Source organism: Palaemon carinicauda, chromosome 23, assembly GCF_036898095.1.
Source record: "Palaemon carinicauda isolate YSFRI2023 chromosome 23, ASM3689809v2, whole genome shotgun sequence".
Taxonomy (NCBI): Eukaryota; Metazoa; Arthropoda; class Malacostraca; order Decapoda; family Palaemonidae; genus Palaemon; species Palaemon carinicauda.
The window spans coordinates 102840656-102856999 of record NC_090747.1 but is presented as its reverse complement, the minus strand read 5'-3'; the positions used below and the strand labels follow the sequence as shown (position 1 = coordinate 102856999).

The following is a 16344-nucleotide window of genomic DNA, read 5'->3' as shown; positions in this document are numbered from 1 at the left end:
CGGTCACAGGGGCAGGTCCAAGAAAGGTATCAAGTCTTCGAAAGGCAAACATTGACTCTCCTCCTCTCCAGACAGCTGTAGGAGCCAGACTCAAGATCTTCTGGCAAGCTTGGGAAAGAAGAGGTGCAGACGCCCAGTCTGTCAAGTGGCTAAGGGAGGGTTACAAGATACCATTCTGCCGCAATCCCCCTCTGACCACTTCTCCCATCAACCTCTCTCCCAACTACAAGGAAAAGGACAAGAGGCTAGCGTTACATCAAGAGGTGTCGCTCCTGTTACAGAAGGAGGCAGTGGTGATAGTCCGGGATCATCAATCCCCGGGCTTCTACAACCGTCTCTTTCTGGTGGCCAAGAAGACAGGAGGTTGGAGACCGGTGCTGGACGTCAGTGCGCTCAATGCTTATGTCACCAAGCAGACGTTCACTATGGAGACGACGAAGTCGGTCCTAGCAGCGGTCAGGCAGGAGGACTGGATGGTCTCGTTGGATCTGAAAGACGCTTACTTTCACGTCCCCATTCATCCAGACTCCCAACCTTTTCTGAGATTCGTTTTTGGAAAGGTTGTGTACCAATTCCAAGCCCTGTGTTTTGGCCTAAGCACGGCACCTATGGTGTTTACGCGACTGATGAGGAATCTTGCGAAATTCCTCCACTTGGCGGACATCAGAGCCTCCCTTTATTTAGACGACTGGCTGTTAAGAGCCCCCACAAGTCGTCGCTGTCTGGAGAGTCTCAATTGGACTTTGGACTTGACCAAGGAACTGGGTCTTTTGGTCAACTTAGAAAAGTCCCAGCTTATTCCTTCCCAAACCATCGTTTACCTGGGAATGGAGATTCGGAGTCAAGCTTTTCGGGCTTTTCCGTCGGCCCCAAGAATCAACCAAGCCCTAGAGTGCATTCTGAGCATGCTGAAGAGGAACAGATGCTCGGTGAGACAGTGGATGAGTCTAACAGGGACCCTGTCATCGTTAGCCCTGTTCACCGAGTTAGGGAGACTCCACCTCCGCCCCCTTCAATTCCATCTAGCAGCTCACTGGGACAAGAATATGACGCTCGAAGCGGTCTCTATTCCTGTTACCAAAGAGATGAAGACTACTCTCATGTGGTGGAAGAGCAACATCCTTCTCAAGGAGGGTCTCTCGTTAGCTGTTCAGACCCCCAATCTTCATCTCTATTCGGACGCATCAGACTCGGGCTGGGGCGCGACCTTGGACGGACAGGAATGCTCGGGGACATGGAACAAGGAACAGGAAACGCTTCACATCAATTGCAAGGAGTTGTTGGCAGTACATCTGGCCTTAATGAACTTCAAGTCCCTCCTGCTAAACAAGGTGGTGGAGGTGAACTCCGACAACACCACAGCCTTGGCATACATCTCCAAGCAGGGAGGGACTCATTCGAGGAAGCTATACGAGATCGCAAGGGACCTCCTCATTTGGTCAAGAAGTCTAAACCTCAAGCTAGTAACGAGATTCATTCAGGGCAATATGAATGTCTCGGCAGATCGCCTCAGCAGGAAGGGTCAAGTCATCCCCACAGAATGGACCCTTCACAAGGACGTGTGCAACAGACTTTGGACCTTGTGGGGTCAGCCAACGATAGATCTGTTCGCCACCTCCATGACCAAGAGGCTCCCATTGTACTGTTCCCCAATTCCAGACCCGGCAGCAGTTCACGTGGATGCTTTTCTGCTGGATTGGTCCCATCTCGATCTTTATGCATTCCCGCCGTTCAAGATCATCAACAGAGTTATTCAGAAGTTCGTCTCTCACGAAGGGACACGGCTGACGTTGGTTGCTCCCCTTTGGCCTGCAAGAGAATGGTTCACAGAGGTACTGCAATGGCTGGTCGACGTTCCCAGGACTCTCCCTCTAAGAGTGGACCTTCTACGTCAACCTCACGTAAAGAAGGTACACCCAAGCCTCCACGCTCTTCGTCTGACTGCCTTCAGACTATCGAAAAACTCTCTAGAGCTAGAGGCTTTTCGAAGGAGGCAGCCAGAGCGATTGCCAGAGCAAGGAGGATTTCCACTCGTAGAGTCTATCAATCCAAGTGGGAAGTCTTCCGAAGCTGGTGCAGAGCCAATGCAGTTTCCTCTACCAATACCTCTGTAACCCAAGTTGCTGACTTCCTGTTACATCTTAGGAATGTTAGATCTCTTTCGGCTCCTACGATCAAAGGGTACAGAAGTATGTTGGCATCAGTTTTCCGCCACAGAGGCTTGGATCTTTCCTCCAACAAGGATCTACAGGACATCCTTAAGTCTTTCGAGACCTCTAAAGAACGTCGCTTGTCCACTCCAGGCTGGAATCTAGACGTAGTCTTAAGGTTCCTGATGTCTCCTAGATTTGAACCTCTCCAGTCAGCCTCTTTCAAAGACCTTACTCTCAAAACTCTTTTCCTCGTCTGCCTTGCAACAGCCAAAAGAGTTAGTGAGGTTCACGCCTTCAGCAGGAACATAGGATTCACATCCGAAACAGCAACATGTTCCTTACAGCTCGGGTTTTTGGCAAAAAATGAACTTCCTTCACGTCCTTGGCCTAGATCGTTCGAAATTCCTAGCCTCTCCAACATGGTGGGTAACGAGCTAGAGAGAGTTCTTTGCCCTGTCAGAGCTCTAAAGTATTATCTTAAAAGGTCAAAACCTATACGAGGACAATCAGAAGCCTTATGGTGTGCCATCAAGAAACCTTCGATGCCTATGTCCAAAAACGCAGTTTCGTATTACATAAGGCTTCTGATTAGAGAAGCTCATTCTCACATGAAGGATGAAGACCTTGCTTTGCTGAAGGTAAGGACCCACGAAGTGAGAGCTGTAGCTACTTCGATGGCCTTCAAACAGAACCGTTCTCTGCAGAGTATTATGGATGCAACCTATTGGAGGAGCAAGTCAGTGTTTGCATCATTTTATCTCAAAGATGTCCAGTCTCTTTACGAGAACTGCTACACCCTGGGACCATTCGTAGCAGCGAGTGCAGTAGTAGGTGAGGGCTCAGCCACTACATTCCCTTAATCCCATAACCTTTTTTAACCTTTCTCTTGAATGCTTTTATTGTTGTTTTTGGGTTGTTACGGTAGGCTAAGAAGCCTTCCGCATCCTAGTTGATTTGGCGGGTGGTCAATTCGTTCTTGAGAAGCGCCTAGGTTAGAGGTTGTGTAGAGGTCCTTTAGTATGGGTTGCAGCCCTTTATACTTCAGCACCTTAGAGTTGTTCAGCCTCCTAAGAGGAACGCTGCGCTCAGTAAGGAAGACGAACTTATTAAAGGCAGAGTAATGGTTCAAGTCGACTTCCTTACCAGGTACTTATAATTTCATTGTTATTTTGAATAACTGATAATATGAAATACGGGATACTTAGCTTCTTGATATACATGTACACTGGTTTTCACCCACCTCCCTGGGTGTGAATCAGCTACATGATTATCGGGTAAGATTAATATTGAAAAATTTTATTTTCATTAGTAAAATAAATTTTTGAATATACTTACCCGATAATCATGATTTAATTGACCCACCCTTCCTCCCCATAGAGAACCAGTGGACCGAGGAAAAATTGAGGTGGTGTCAACAAGAAGTACTGCAGTACCTGGCCACAGGTGGCGCTGGTGAGTACACCCCCCTCTTGTATAGCGATCGCTGGCGTATCCCGTCCGTAGAATTCTGTCGGGCAACGGAGTTGACAGCTACATGATTATCGGGTAAGTATATTCAAAAATTTATTTTACTAATGAAAATAACATTTTAAAATGGTATGTTCAGTAATAGTCTCTTTTTCTTGCTCATTAACAAATTCTCTTCCATTTACATCTCAATCCTTAAGCATTTTTTAGGTCAACTAGATTTGTTGATATCTAACCATTGTGTGAAGAAACATTGGCTTAAGTGGTTTGTATGCTGTTTTTGTCATCGTCTCTAGCAGCGTCAATATTCTTTACCCCTCTAGAAGTAGTGTTTGATTATTGTAACAGTTTTGGTTGTATACGAAATAATTATAGGTGACGAGATCTAAATCATGTTTAAATAATTTCACCAGACCACTTAATAAATATTCTGAATTCCCTTACTGCCTAGAAAAATGTTGTGTATGTGTAGTATGATATTTGCCATTTGGAAAAAAAATCTTACTTTAGGAGTCCAGGCTTCCTTTGATATTTGTAAAGTTTAATTTTATTCCATGTTTCTTTCCTTTCTCATCCAAGAACTAGTTTCACATTTGAGGAATATGCTGTACTTTTTGTGAAGGCTGTTAACCACTTTTAAGTGTGCCTAGCATTGCACACTTTAGTAGTATCCCTCTAACAATAGTTGTATCATTTTCTGGCTTTTGCTTTTCATCCATTCCCTTTATTTAATTCTTTGCCATAATCTCTAACTGTACTTTACTCAAAATTTCTACCTTTCATTCAAAAGCAAATTGATTAGGTGAGCCCTTTGAGACTCCAAAAGTGTTGCCCAGTGGCCTCGTAAAACTAACCACGATCATGGGGATCTACAGTATATGGCTAAGAATGATCGAGATGAGGCTCTTCTCTAAGAAAGATTACATTTACCAAACCACTAGCTGATGTGTTATATTTTTAAGTAGGACTCAAGCTGAAATCATTACCTAAAATAGTGATTATGCATTTTTAAAGTAATAGGGTTACTTTTTATGAATGATGTGAAAGTAACAGTTTTTAGTCTGGACACATTTTAAGTAGTATGCTTTTTTTACATTTCAGGGAAAGTCACTAAGTATAATATGTGGTGCATTGACCTGGCTGAGGGACCACAATGAGCATTTAAAGGTACAGTAAAGACAATTTTATTTTATTTGTTTTAGGATTGGAGACTAAGTGTGATTTTTACATGTTCATAATTATATGGGAACATAATCTTTTAACCCTTTTAGTACCAATGGATGTATTCAAGTCTGGTTATTATGTTCTTTCTTTTCTTTTATTATTTATACATGGAAATTTACAAAATTACATTATACGTCAATGGAAAGGGAATTTATTCAGGTACAGTATATGATGAAATTTTCAATATTAAACTTACCCGATGATCATATAGCTGTCAGCTCTGCTGCCCGACAGAAAAACCTACGGGCGGAATACGCCAGCGATCGCTATACAGGTGGGGGTGTACATCAACAGCGCCATCTGTCAAGTAGGTACTCAAGTACTCGATGTCAACACAGAACCAATTTTCTCTCTGTCGTGCCACTGGCAAGACCTACTAAATACGCTGTTACTAACTGGATTTGTTTTCACAACTATTTGGTGAAGTACACTATTCCAGTTTTGAGCTTTCGCTATGCAGGGGTTTTATCTTCATTTCAAAACTTGAACTCATTTTGGATAGATTTAATTATGGTGACAAAGAGAGTATGGACTCTCTTTCACTTTTAAATGGCCGACCCTTCCCTTAGACGGAAGTGTGTTTAGGTTTTTAGTAATTTTGCTTAACACGTTATAGATCTATATTTTATATCTCTCCGCCTTTATTAGGCCTCTTCGATTAACTTTCCTTTTATTATAAACATATAAAAATAAATTTTTATGTTTTGTTTATATGCGACCTTTCCTGATAGTAGGCGGTCCTAACTTGGAACCGAAGCTAATCAACGTTGATCCCGTTATATCGTATTTAACCTTTAAAGAATTTATAACTTTTTAAATTTAATGTTTTATGAAAGAATTTCTTTGATAGTCTCGTACTGTTTTCAAAGATGAACTAACGTTTAGTTTTTTAGTCTACGCAGTTGTTGACGTTCAGGACGTTCAACATGCGCTCTATCGTTACGATAGAGAGAGAGTGTATCACGGTTTCACTTTGCAGTAAGAGTAAACCGATTCTAGCGTTTCGTTCATTCTTTCTAAATTAAAGGAACTTTTTATTTGGAAAACCTTTCAGTTTTTTTTTTCCTTTAGCATATATCATGTTTTGACGATATATAATTGGGCTCTTCTCTCAGGTGCGAAATCTAGAGAGATAGAGAGAGATAGAGACGGAGGGAGAGAGAGGAGAAAAAACGTTTCGTTCAAGCGGGTAACGTTGTTCTCGTTTTACTCTCCTCCCTAGTCGCTGTAGGGGAAGAAGGTAAAACGTTTCTAGGGTTTTATTCTTGTTCCCAGGCTATGTGCGGTGAGAGATTGTTAACGTAGTTTATTTGAACTAGTGTTTAGTCTCTTTCCCAGCCACTGAATTCTTTATCTTTATATATGTTTTCTGTTGCATTATACGACTGTTTCCGCAATTACTACCTTTTAATGAAGGGTAGGATTGCGTGTTTCAGGTAGAAATCAGTAAAAGTTTCGATTTCAGTGAAATAAGTGCAAACAGAAAATCAAAGTGATAAAGTGATATGCGCAAAGTGTTACAGTGTTGCGTCCGAGGGTTCGTCTGTTCGTGCCTGTCGTTCACCTAGTCCGGGACCTCTTGCAAGCTCCCAAGCCCAGGGGAGAAGTAATGTCGAACGACTTATGGGTTCGACAGGCCTTGGTCAACGAACAGACGTTTCCCTCCGTGGTTTCGGGCGTATCTACCCAAGATCGCCCCACCCACACAAAGACGAGAGAGCCCATTTACTTCTCGTCTGCGGAAGAGGTTTCTCGTAAGAAACCTTGGACCAAGGTCTCGCAGCTTATTAAGTGCAAGTTGGTCCCTTCCGCGCAAGTCCAACGGCCCAGGTGTAGCCACTGGGTCAGTTCGGACTCGCTGCAGTCTTCCGATGACTGCACACCTCCTAAGAGAGGTAAAGCGGTACCGCAACAGGCAGTAACTCCGTCTGTTGCCGCACCCGCTGTTTTAGACCCTCAGTCACAACGGACAGTAGCTCCGTCTGTTGCCGCTTTTGTAGACCCTAAGTGGTCTTTACTGCAGTCTATGCAGACTCAGTTAGCTGCGGTTATGCAGGAGTTTCGTGCGGAGAAGGTTGACACTGCTCCCGTTAGCCTACAACCTGCCACGGTTGTGCGCCCAGCTCACGCTGAGGCTGCCTGCTCCCACACTCCGGCTGCGGAGAGGTTGGCGCTGCACCCGTTAGCCTACAACCTGCCACGGTTGTGCGCCCAGCTCACGCTGAGGCTGCCTGCTCCCACACTCCGGCTGCGGAGAGGTTGGCGCTGCACCCGTTAGCCTACAACCTGCCACGGTTGTGCGCCCAGCAGACGCTGAGGCTACCTGCTCCCACACTCCGGCTGTGAGAGCTCCTCCACCCATGCGCAGTCGACCCTGCCAGACGCATGCTGACTCCCACAGACGCACGGAGCACTCCGTTGCCGTGCGTGAGCTACCACAACAACAGGAGGGTGGAGTTAAGCTGCCGTGTTTTGACACGGTGCGTCAGCCTCCGCAACCCACTGTGGTTACCGCCACTCGCCTGCAGCAGACTAGTCAGTCAGGAGTTAAGGCTTCCCCACACAGCTTTGGTTGTTGCCAGCTCACAGACTGTCAAGCAGTTACATGACGTTGCCTTCTGGTCTGCTACTAATGCACCAGTGCTGTATGTCCTCACGCACCTGTTGTGGTTGACAGTTCAGTTTTTTGACAGTTCACAGACTGTCAGGCAGTTACATAACGTTGCCTTCTGGTCTGCTGCTAATGCACCAGTGCTGTATGTCCTCACGCACCTGTTGTGGTTGACAGTTCAGTTTTTGACAGTTCACAGACTGTCAAGCAGTTACATAACGTTGCCTTCTGGTCTGCTGCTTATGCACCAGTGAGACCCTCACTGAGATAACCTAGCTTTTCTCGGACAAGGTTCCTGTAGATGAGAAAGTGCTGTTCTCCCTCCTACTGATATTCCTTTGAGGACTCTGTCATTTGGAGAGGAGCCTTAAGCTGCTTAGCCTCCTATGGACTTTAATTAAAGCATAACAAGGCTTCCAGGGATGGTAAATGGTTCCGCTTCAGTCGCTAACCCCGTCTGTTGCCACACCTGCTCCCATAGACCCTAATGGGCTTTGCTGCAAGACATGCAGTCCAAGCTTGCGTCCTTGATAGAGGACTTTTTACGGAGAAGAACCTTCTGGCCAACAACCTTCCTACCGGTTGGTTGTGCGCCCTGTTGACGCTGAGGTATCCTACTCGCGTCCGCCAGTTGAGGTGGTTCCTCCACCGATGCGACCCAGTGTGGGTTGCCAGTCGCACGTTGACGTTAAGCGACGCTCGGAGGTGGTTGTTGACGTTCAGTGTGTCACTAGGAAGATGTTCAACAACCAGCAGAGGTGACTTGTTGTGACGCAGTGCGTCAACCTCAGCAACCCGGTAGGGTGTTGACTGCACAACCCAGACAGTCTAGACAGTTTCGGGTTGACGCTGTACTTCCTCGCGTCCCCATGGTTGACAGTTCACAGACTGTGCAGCAGTACCATGATATTGCGTCCGGCTCCGTCACGCATCCACCAGTGCGACCGGATTCAGCAAGTCAGACGTTGCCCACTCCGTTGCCGTTTCCTCATCAGTTTCGGATGAGGAACCCTCTGATGAGGACGTTGCTGAACAAGACGATCAACCCCCAGCCCTGCTATCCATCCAGAAGATGCTGAAGAAGGAACGCTGCCCTGTCAGGCTGTGGATGAGTCTGGTAAGGACACTGTCATCCGTGGTTCAATTTGTGTCACTTGGAAGACTACACCTCCGTCCTCTTCTGTATCATCTAGCTTTTCACTGGAAAAAGGACAAGACGCTAGAAGCGGTCTCGATCCCAGTTTCCGGAAAGATAAAGTCTGGTCTGACTTGGTGAAAGGACTTTATCAACCTTAGAAAGGGTCTTCCCCTGACTGTTCAGACTTCCAACCACGTTCTCTTCTCGGACGCATCGGACGTAGGCTGGGGTGCGACATTAGGCGGTAGGGAATGCTCGGGATTATGGAGCTCGAGTCAAAGGACAATGCATTTCAACTGCAAGAAGCTACTGGCAGTACGTCTGACCTGGAAAAGCTTCAGGTCTCTCCTTCAAGGCAAAGTGGTGGAGGTGAACTCGGACAACACCCGGCTTTGACGTACATCTCCAAGCAAGGAGGGACCTACTCTCTGACATGGTACGAGATCGCAAGGGACCTCCTCACCTGGTCAACAGGTCTAGACTTTTCACTAGTAACGAGGTTCATCCAAGGCAACTTGAATGTCATAGCAGATTGTCTCAGTAGGAAGGGACAAATAATTCCAACAGATTGGACCCTCCACAAGGATGTATGCAAGAGACTTTGGGCCACCTGGGGCCAGCCAACCATAGATCTCTTCGCAACCTCGATGACCAAGAGGCTCCCAATAGTTTGCTCACTTATCCCGGACCCAGCAGTAGTTCATATAGATGCCTTTCTACTAGATTGGTCACATCTAGATCTATATGCATTCCCTCCGTTCAAGATTGTCAACAAGGTACTGCAGAAGTTCGCCTCTCACGTAGGGACAAGGTTGACTCTAGTTGCTTCCCTCTGGCCCGCGAGAGAATAACTCACCGAGGTACTTCGATGGCTAGTAGACGTTCCCAGAACACTTCCCCTAAGGGTGGACCTTCTACGTCAGCCACGCGTAAAGAAGGTACACCAAGGCCTCCACGCTCTTCGTCTGACTGCCTTCAGACTATCGAAAGACTCTCGAGAGCTAGAGGCTTTTCGAAGGAGGCAACCAGAGCGTTTGCTAGAGCAAGGAGAACATCCACCCTTAGAATCTACCAATCGAAGTGGGAAATCTTCCGAAACTGGTGCAAGTCAGTATCCGTAGCCTCGACCAGTACCTCTGTAACTCAAATAGCTGACTTTCTCTTATATCTGAGGAAAGAACGATCTCTTTCAGCTCCCACTTTCAAGGGTTACAGAAGCATGTTGGCATCAGTCTTCCGTCACAGAGGCTTAGATCTTTCCAACAATAAAGATCTACAGGACCTCCTTAAGTCTTTTGAGACCACGAAGGAGCGTTGGTTGGTTACACCTGGTTGGAATTTAGACGTGGTACTAAGATTCCTTATGTCAGACAGGTTCGAACCGCTTCAATCAGCCTCCCTGAAAGATCTCACCTTTAAGACTCTTTTCCTGATATGCTTAACCACAGCTAAAAGAGTCAGTGAGATTCATGCCTTCAGCAAGAACATCGGATTCTCATCCGAAACGGCTACATGTTCTACAACTTGGTTTTCTAGCCAAACACGAGCTGCCTTCTCGGCCTTGACCAATATCGTTCGATATTCCAAACTTATCGTATGGTTGGAAATGAACTAGAAAGAGTATTATGTCCTGTAAGAGCTCTTAAGTTCTTTTTAAATCCTTTACGAGGCCCGTCTGAAGCTTTATGGTGTTCAGTTAAGAATCCATCTTTGCCTATGTCAGAGAATTCTTTATCCTATTTTATCAGACTGTTAATACGAGAAGCTCATTCCCATCTGAATGAGGAAGACCAAGCTTTGCTGAAGGTAAGGACATACGAAGTTAGAGCTGTCGCAACTTCCGTGGCCTTTAAACAAAATAGATCTCTGCAAAGTATATTCGACGCAACCTATTGGAAAAGCAAATCAGTGTTCGCGTCTTTTATCTTAAGAATGTCCAGTCTCTTTACGAGAACTGCTACACTCTGGGACCATTCGTAGCAACGAGTGCAGTAGTGGTGAGGGCTCCACCACTACAATTCCCTAATTCCATAACCTTTTTAATCTTTCTCTTGAAATGTTTTATTATTGTTTTTGGGTTGTCCGGAAGGCTAAGAAGCCTTTCGCATCCTACTTGATTTGGCGGGTGGTCAAAGTCATTTCTTGAGAAGCGCCTAGATTAGAGGTTTTGATGAGGACCTTTAGTATGGGTTGCAACCCTTCATACTTCAGCTCCTAGGAGTCGCTCAGCATCCTATGAGGATCGCGAGGCTCAGTAAGGAAGACGTACTTAAAAAGGCAGAGTAATTGTTCAAGTCGACTTCCTTACCAGGTACTTATTTATTTTATGTTTGTTATTTTGAATAACTGCTAAAATGAAATACGGAATACTTAGCTCATAATAATGTCAACATGTAATGCTGGTCTCTACCCACCCCCCTGGGTGTGAATCAGCTATATGATCATCGGGTAAGTTTAATATTGAAAAATGTTATTTTCATTAGTAAAATAAATTTTTGAATATACTTACCCGATGATCATAAATTAAAGGACCCACCCATCCTCCCCAATAGAGACCCAGTGGACAGAGGAGAAAATTGGTTCTGTGTTGACATCGAGTACTTGAGTACCTACTTGACAGATGGCGCTGTTGATGTACACCCCCACCTGTATAGCGATCGCTGGCGTATTCCGCCCGTAGGTTTTTCTGTCGGGCAGCAGAGCTGACAGCTATATGATCATCGGGTAAGTATATTCAAAAATTTATTTTACTAATGAAAATAACATATTTTGCAAAATCATATCTGTAGTAGTTGTTAGTGCTAGAATAAGTTAAGTAAAATGTCATCGTAAAAGGGCCAGAAGCTTGAGTACCTAATTTTGTAGCTTGGAGTTGGCGCTCAAAGGGTCAATATTGTTTGAGAATTATCCACAGGTAATGGGAAACCGTCCATTGTATTCCATTATTATTATTATTTGCTTGTGATGCAATTGCCATACTTTAATTATTCTTTATGGCCAAGATACATGTATGTAATAAACTTTAATCCATAAGGAATATATGTATTAATTGTAAAGTTAAATATTTTAAATATTTAACTTAGCCGGTGAATATATAATAGCTGCTGCTCCAGCGGCTCGACAGAAAAACACACAAAAACTCGCGAGCGATCGCTACGAAGGTTGCGGGTGTGCCCACCAGCGCCAACTATCGGCCAGATACCGCACATGCATGTAAACAAGCCTCAATTCTTCTCTGTCGACCTTGACGACAAGACGTATCAATACTCGCTGTATAACCTGGAGTTTTCTCAACATATTTGGTGAAGTACTTCATTTTGGTTTGAGCTTTCGCAGTGCAGGTGTTTTTCCTCAACTTAAACTCTTGAACTCTTTGTTGGACAGATTTAATTGTTGATGACTTGGATTGTTTTTTGGACTTTCTTTGACTAATTCAAAATGGCTGACGCTTCACAAGCCCCTAGATTTCGTAAGTGTAATGCTAGGGATTGCAATAGGCGTCTTCCAAAGGCCTCTCTCGACCCACATACTGTGTGTTCTAATTGTCGGGGTAAAACCTGTCAATTAGGAGATCGGTGTGAGGAATGCGTGGGCCTTTCGGAATTCGATTGGCTCGAATACGACAAGTATTCTCGTAAGCTAGAGAGAGATAGGGTAAGGAGGAGTTCCTCTAGATCAGTAAATTTTTCCTCTCCACATGCCCCTGAACCTAATCCTTCCCCTGTAGTGGTTGTGCCTGAACCCCTTACTGGCACTCAGGAACCATCGATGCGAGACATGTTACGTGCCATTCATGCCTTGGGTGAAAGAGTTGAGTCGTTAGCAACAGATCGTAATCAACTCATGGCTGACGTTAAAGAGCTAAAGTGTCAGAGTGCCACAGCGGAAAATCGTGGGAAAGTGATTAGTGCGCAAAGTGTTGTCAGTGTTGCGACCGAGGGTTCGTCTGTTCGTGCCTGTCGTTCGCCTAGTCCGAGACCTCTTGCAAGCTCCCAAGCCCAGGGGAGAAGTAATGTCGTACGACTTATGGGTTCGAGAGGCCTTGATCAGCGAACAGACGTTCCCTCTATGGTAACAGGCGTGTCTCACCAAGATCGCCCCTACCATAAGACGAGAGAGACCATTTTCTCCTCGTCATCCGAAGGCTTTTCGCATAAGAAACCGTGGAGCAAGGTTTCTAGGCCCCTTAAGCGAAAGTCGGTCCCTTCAGGACAGGTCCAGCGTCCTGGTTGTAGCCATTGGGACAGCTCTGACCCTTTGCAGTCATCGGAAGACTGCTCGCCGCCTAAGCAGCAACGTTACACAGGCTCAGAGAGTCTTGGTGTAGGCAAGGTTGTGCAGTCTCAGACGTTAACCCCGTCTTTTACCGCACCCATTCCCGTTGATCCTAAATGGGTTGTGCTGCAAGACATGCAGATCAAGCTCGCCTCCCTTATGGAAGACTATTCTGCTGAAAAGGTTCACGATGATCCTCGCCGCTTAACTCATCGAGATCCTGGCCTTCAGCCGCCAAAACGAGCCTTTGCTCGTCCTGTTGACGTTGGCGTTGCTAAGTCACGTCAGTCACGCTTTGTAGAGCCTCACTCGATGCAGTCACGTGTTGACTTTCAGCCGCATATGGACGTTCAGCCACTTCCTAATGCTCTTGTTGACGTTCAGGACGTTCGCCAACCAGCGGAGTTGACTTGTTTTGACGCTGAGCGTCAACCACCGCAGTCTAGAGTTGTTTTGACTGGTCAGTCTAGGCAGTCAAAACAGTCTCGAGTTGACGTCGAGCGTCCTCCCGCTCCTGTTGTTGGTGACAGTCAGGCTGTTAAGCAGTTACATGACGTAGCGTCCTGGACTGCTACTAATGCACCAGTGCGTGTGGACTCTGCGTGTCAAGCATTGCCAACCCCTTTGCTTGTTACTCAGCAGTTGTCGGATTATTATTATTATTATTATTATTACTTACTAAGCTACAACCCTAGTTGGAAAAGCAGTATGCTATAAGCCCAGGGGCTCCAACAGGGAAAATAGCTCAGTGCGGAAAGGAAAAAAGGAAAATAAAATATTCTAAGAAGAGTAACAACAATAAATATCTCCTATATAAACTATAAAAACTTTAACAAAACAAGAGGAAGAGAAATAAGATAGGAGAGTGTGCTCGAGTGTACCCTCAAGCAAGAGAACTCTAACCCAAGACAGTGAAAGGCCATGGTACAGAGGCTATGGCACTACCCAAGACTAGAGAACAGTGGTTTGATTTTGGAGTGTCCTTCTCCTAGAAGAGCTGCTTACCATAGCTAAAGAGTCTCTTCTACCCTTACCAAGAGGAAAGTGGCACTGAACAAGTACAGTGCAGTAACCCCTTGGGTGATGAAGAATTGTTTGGTAATCTGTGTTGTCAGGTGTATGAGGATAGAGAAGAATATGTAAAGAATATGCCAGACTATTCAGTGTGTATGTAGGCAAAGGGAAAATGAACCGTAACCAGAGAGGAGGATCCAATGTAGTACTGTCTGGCCAGTCAAAAGACCCCATAACTCTCTAGCGGTAGTATCTCAACGGGTGGCTGGTGCCCTGGCCAACCTACTACCTTCAGATGAGGACGTTGCTGACCCTCATCATGATGATCATCCTTCGGATGTAGACGAACCTAGAACGGTTCCTCCATCAATGGACTTTAAGAAAGTCATGTTAATTTTCAAGGAGCTTTTTCCCGATCACTTCGTCACTGTTGCTCCTCGTTCGCCACCGTCTGAGTTTGCTCTAGGCTTACCTGCTAACATGCCAGCCTTTACAAAGCTAGTGCTCTCTCGCTCTTCCAAGAGAGCTTTACGACTTTTAGGCGACTGGTTGGATACCAGGAGGAGTTTGGGGAAGACGGCCTTTGCCTTCCCTCCGTCAAAGCTCTCGTCTAGATCGAGCGTCTGGTATGCCACGGGAGAAGTTCTCGGCTTGGGAGTCCCTGCCTCTGCCCAGGGTGACTTCTCAAGCCTCGTAGACTCTCCCCGCCGCCTAGCCATGAGACGCTCGAAGATTAGTTGGTCCTCCTCGGACCTTGACCATCTGCTGAAAGGCGTATACAGAGCCTTTGAAGTTTTCAACTTCCTTGACTGGTCTTTGGGAGCTTTAAGTAGGAAAATCTCATCGGCTGATAGAGATGTCTCCTTACTGATAATGTCCTGTATGGATAAAGCCATCCGCGATGGTTCCAATGAGCTCGCCTCCTCTTTTACGTCGGGAGTCTTAAAGAAGCGAGAGTCCCTTTGCTCTTTTCTTTCGGCAGGAGTTACTCCCTGTCAGAGATCAGAACTGCTCTTTGCTCCCTTATCAAAGTTTTTGTTTCCGCAACAATTGGTTAAGGACATAGCTTCTTCGCTTGTGCAGAAGGACACCCATGACTTGATGGCGTCCTCTGCTCGCAAGGGGACTCCTTCTACATCCTTTTCTGCTAGACCCAGGATCGACACTCCGGCGTCCAGATTTATCCCGCCCTTTCGTGGCAGAGCTCCCAGCAGGGGAAATACTTGTGCCGAGGGAAAGAGAGGAAAGAAGAGAGGAGCCAAGTCCTCACGTGGCAGAGTCTGACTGCCCACAGCCTCAGACAGCAGTAGGAGCCAGATTGAAGAGCTTCTGGCAGGCCTGGGAGAAGAGGGGCGTAGACCAACAGTCTTTTCGGTTGCTCAGAGAGGGGTACAAAATTCCATTTGTAAGCAAACCTCCTCTAGCGACATCCCCCATCGACCTCTCTCCCAGGTACCGAGAGGAGTCAAAGAGACAAGCCCTAAACCTAGAAGTGTCTCTGTTGCTAGAGAAGGGAGCGGTGGTGAAAGTCTCGGACCTTCAATCACTGGGGTTTTACAACCGTCTCTTCCTAGTCCCGAAGAAGACAGGAGGTTGGAGACCGGTGCTAGACGTCAGTGCGCTCAACGTCTTTGTTACGAAAACAAAGTTCACTATGGAGACCACGAAATCAGTCTTAGCAGCGGTCAGAAAGGGAGACTGGATGGTCTCTCTCGACCTACGAGACGCGTACTTCCACATCCCTATACACCCAGATTCCCAACTGTTTCTGAGGTTTGTTTTCAAGAATGTGGTATACCAGTTTCGGGCCCTGTGCTTTGGCCTAAGTCCTGCTCCTCTCGTGTTTACGAGGCTTATGAGGAATGTAGCAAAATTCCTCCATTTATCGGGAATCCGAGCCTCCCTGTACTTGGACGACTGGCTTCTCAGAGCCTCGTCCAGTCATCGCTGTCTGCAGGATCTTCATTGGACATTGGATCTGACCAAGGAATTGGGACTTTTGGTCAACCTAGAAAAGTCCCAGCTGATTCCATCCCAAACTATACTGTATTTAGGGATGGAGATTCGCAGTCCAGTTTTTCGGGCTTTTCCGTCTGCCACCCGAATAGAGCAAGCCCTGCTCAAAGTCCAACTAATGTTGAAGAGAGAACGGTGCTCAGTCAGGAATTGGATGAGTCTAGTAGGAACTCTATCTTCCCTGGAGCAGTTTGTCTCGCTAGGAAGGCTTCACCTTCGACCTCTCCAGTTCCATCTAGCCTTTCACTGGAAGAAGGACAAGACGTTAGAGACGGTCTCAATCCCGGTCTCCGAACCAGTAAAGGCATGCCTGAATTGGTGGAACGACAATATCAGTCTGAGAGAGGGACTTTCCCTAGCAGTTCAGAACCCAAACCACGTACTATTCTCAGACGCGTCGGATTTGGGTTGGGGTGCGACCCTGGACGGTCGGGAATGCTCAGGTC

General features: G+C 46.2%; 1 protein-coding gene across 3 annotated transcripts in view; it reads left to right on the top strand.

Moving 5' to 3' along the window:
• Positions 1 to 16344, top strand: part of LOC137617317 (ATP-dependent DNA helicase DDX11) — a 102177-nt gene that overhangs the window by 20209 nt on the left and 65624 nt on the right. For all 3 annotated transcript variants that reach the window (XM_068347327.1, XM_068347325.1, XM_068347326.1), the window contains exon 3: positions 4722 to 4787. In XM_068347327.1, the coding sequence (XP_068203428.1) occupies positions 4722 to 4787 (66 nt within the window). The remainder of the gene's footprint in view (positions 1 to 4721; positions 4788 to 16344) is intronic.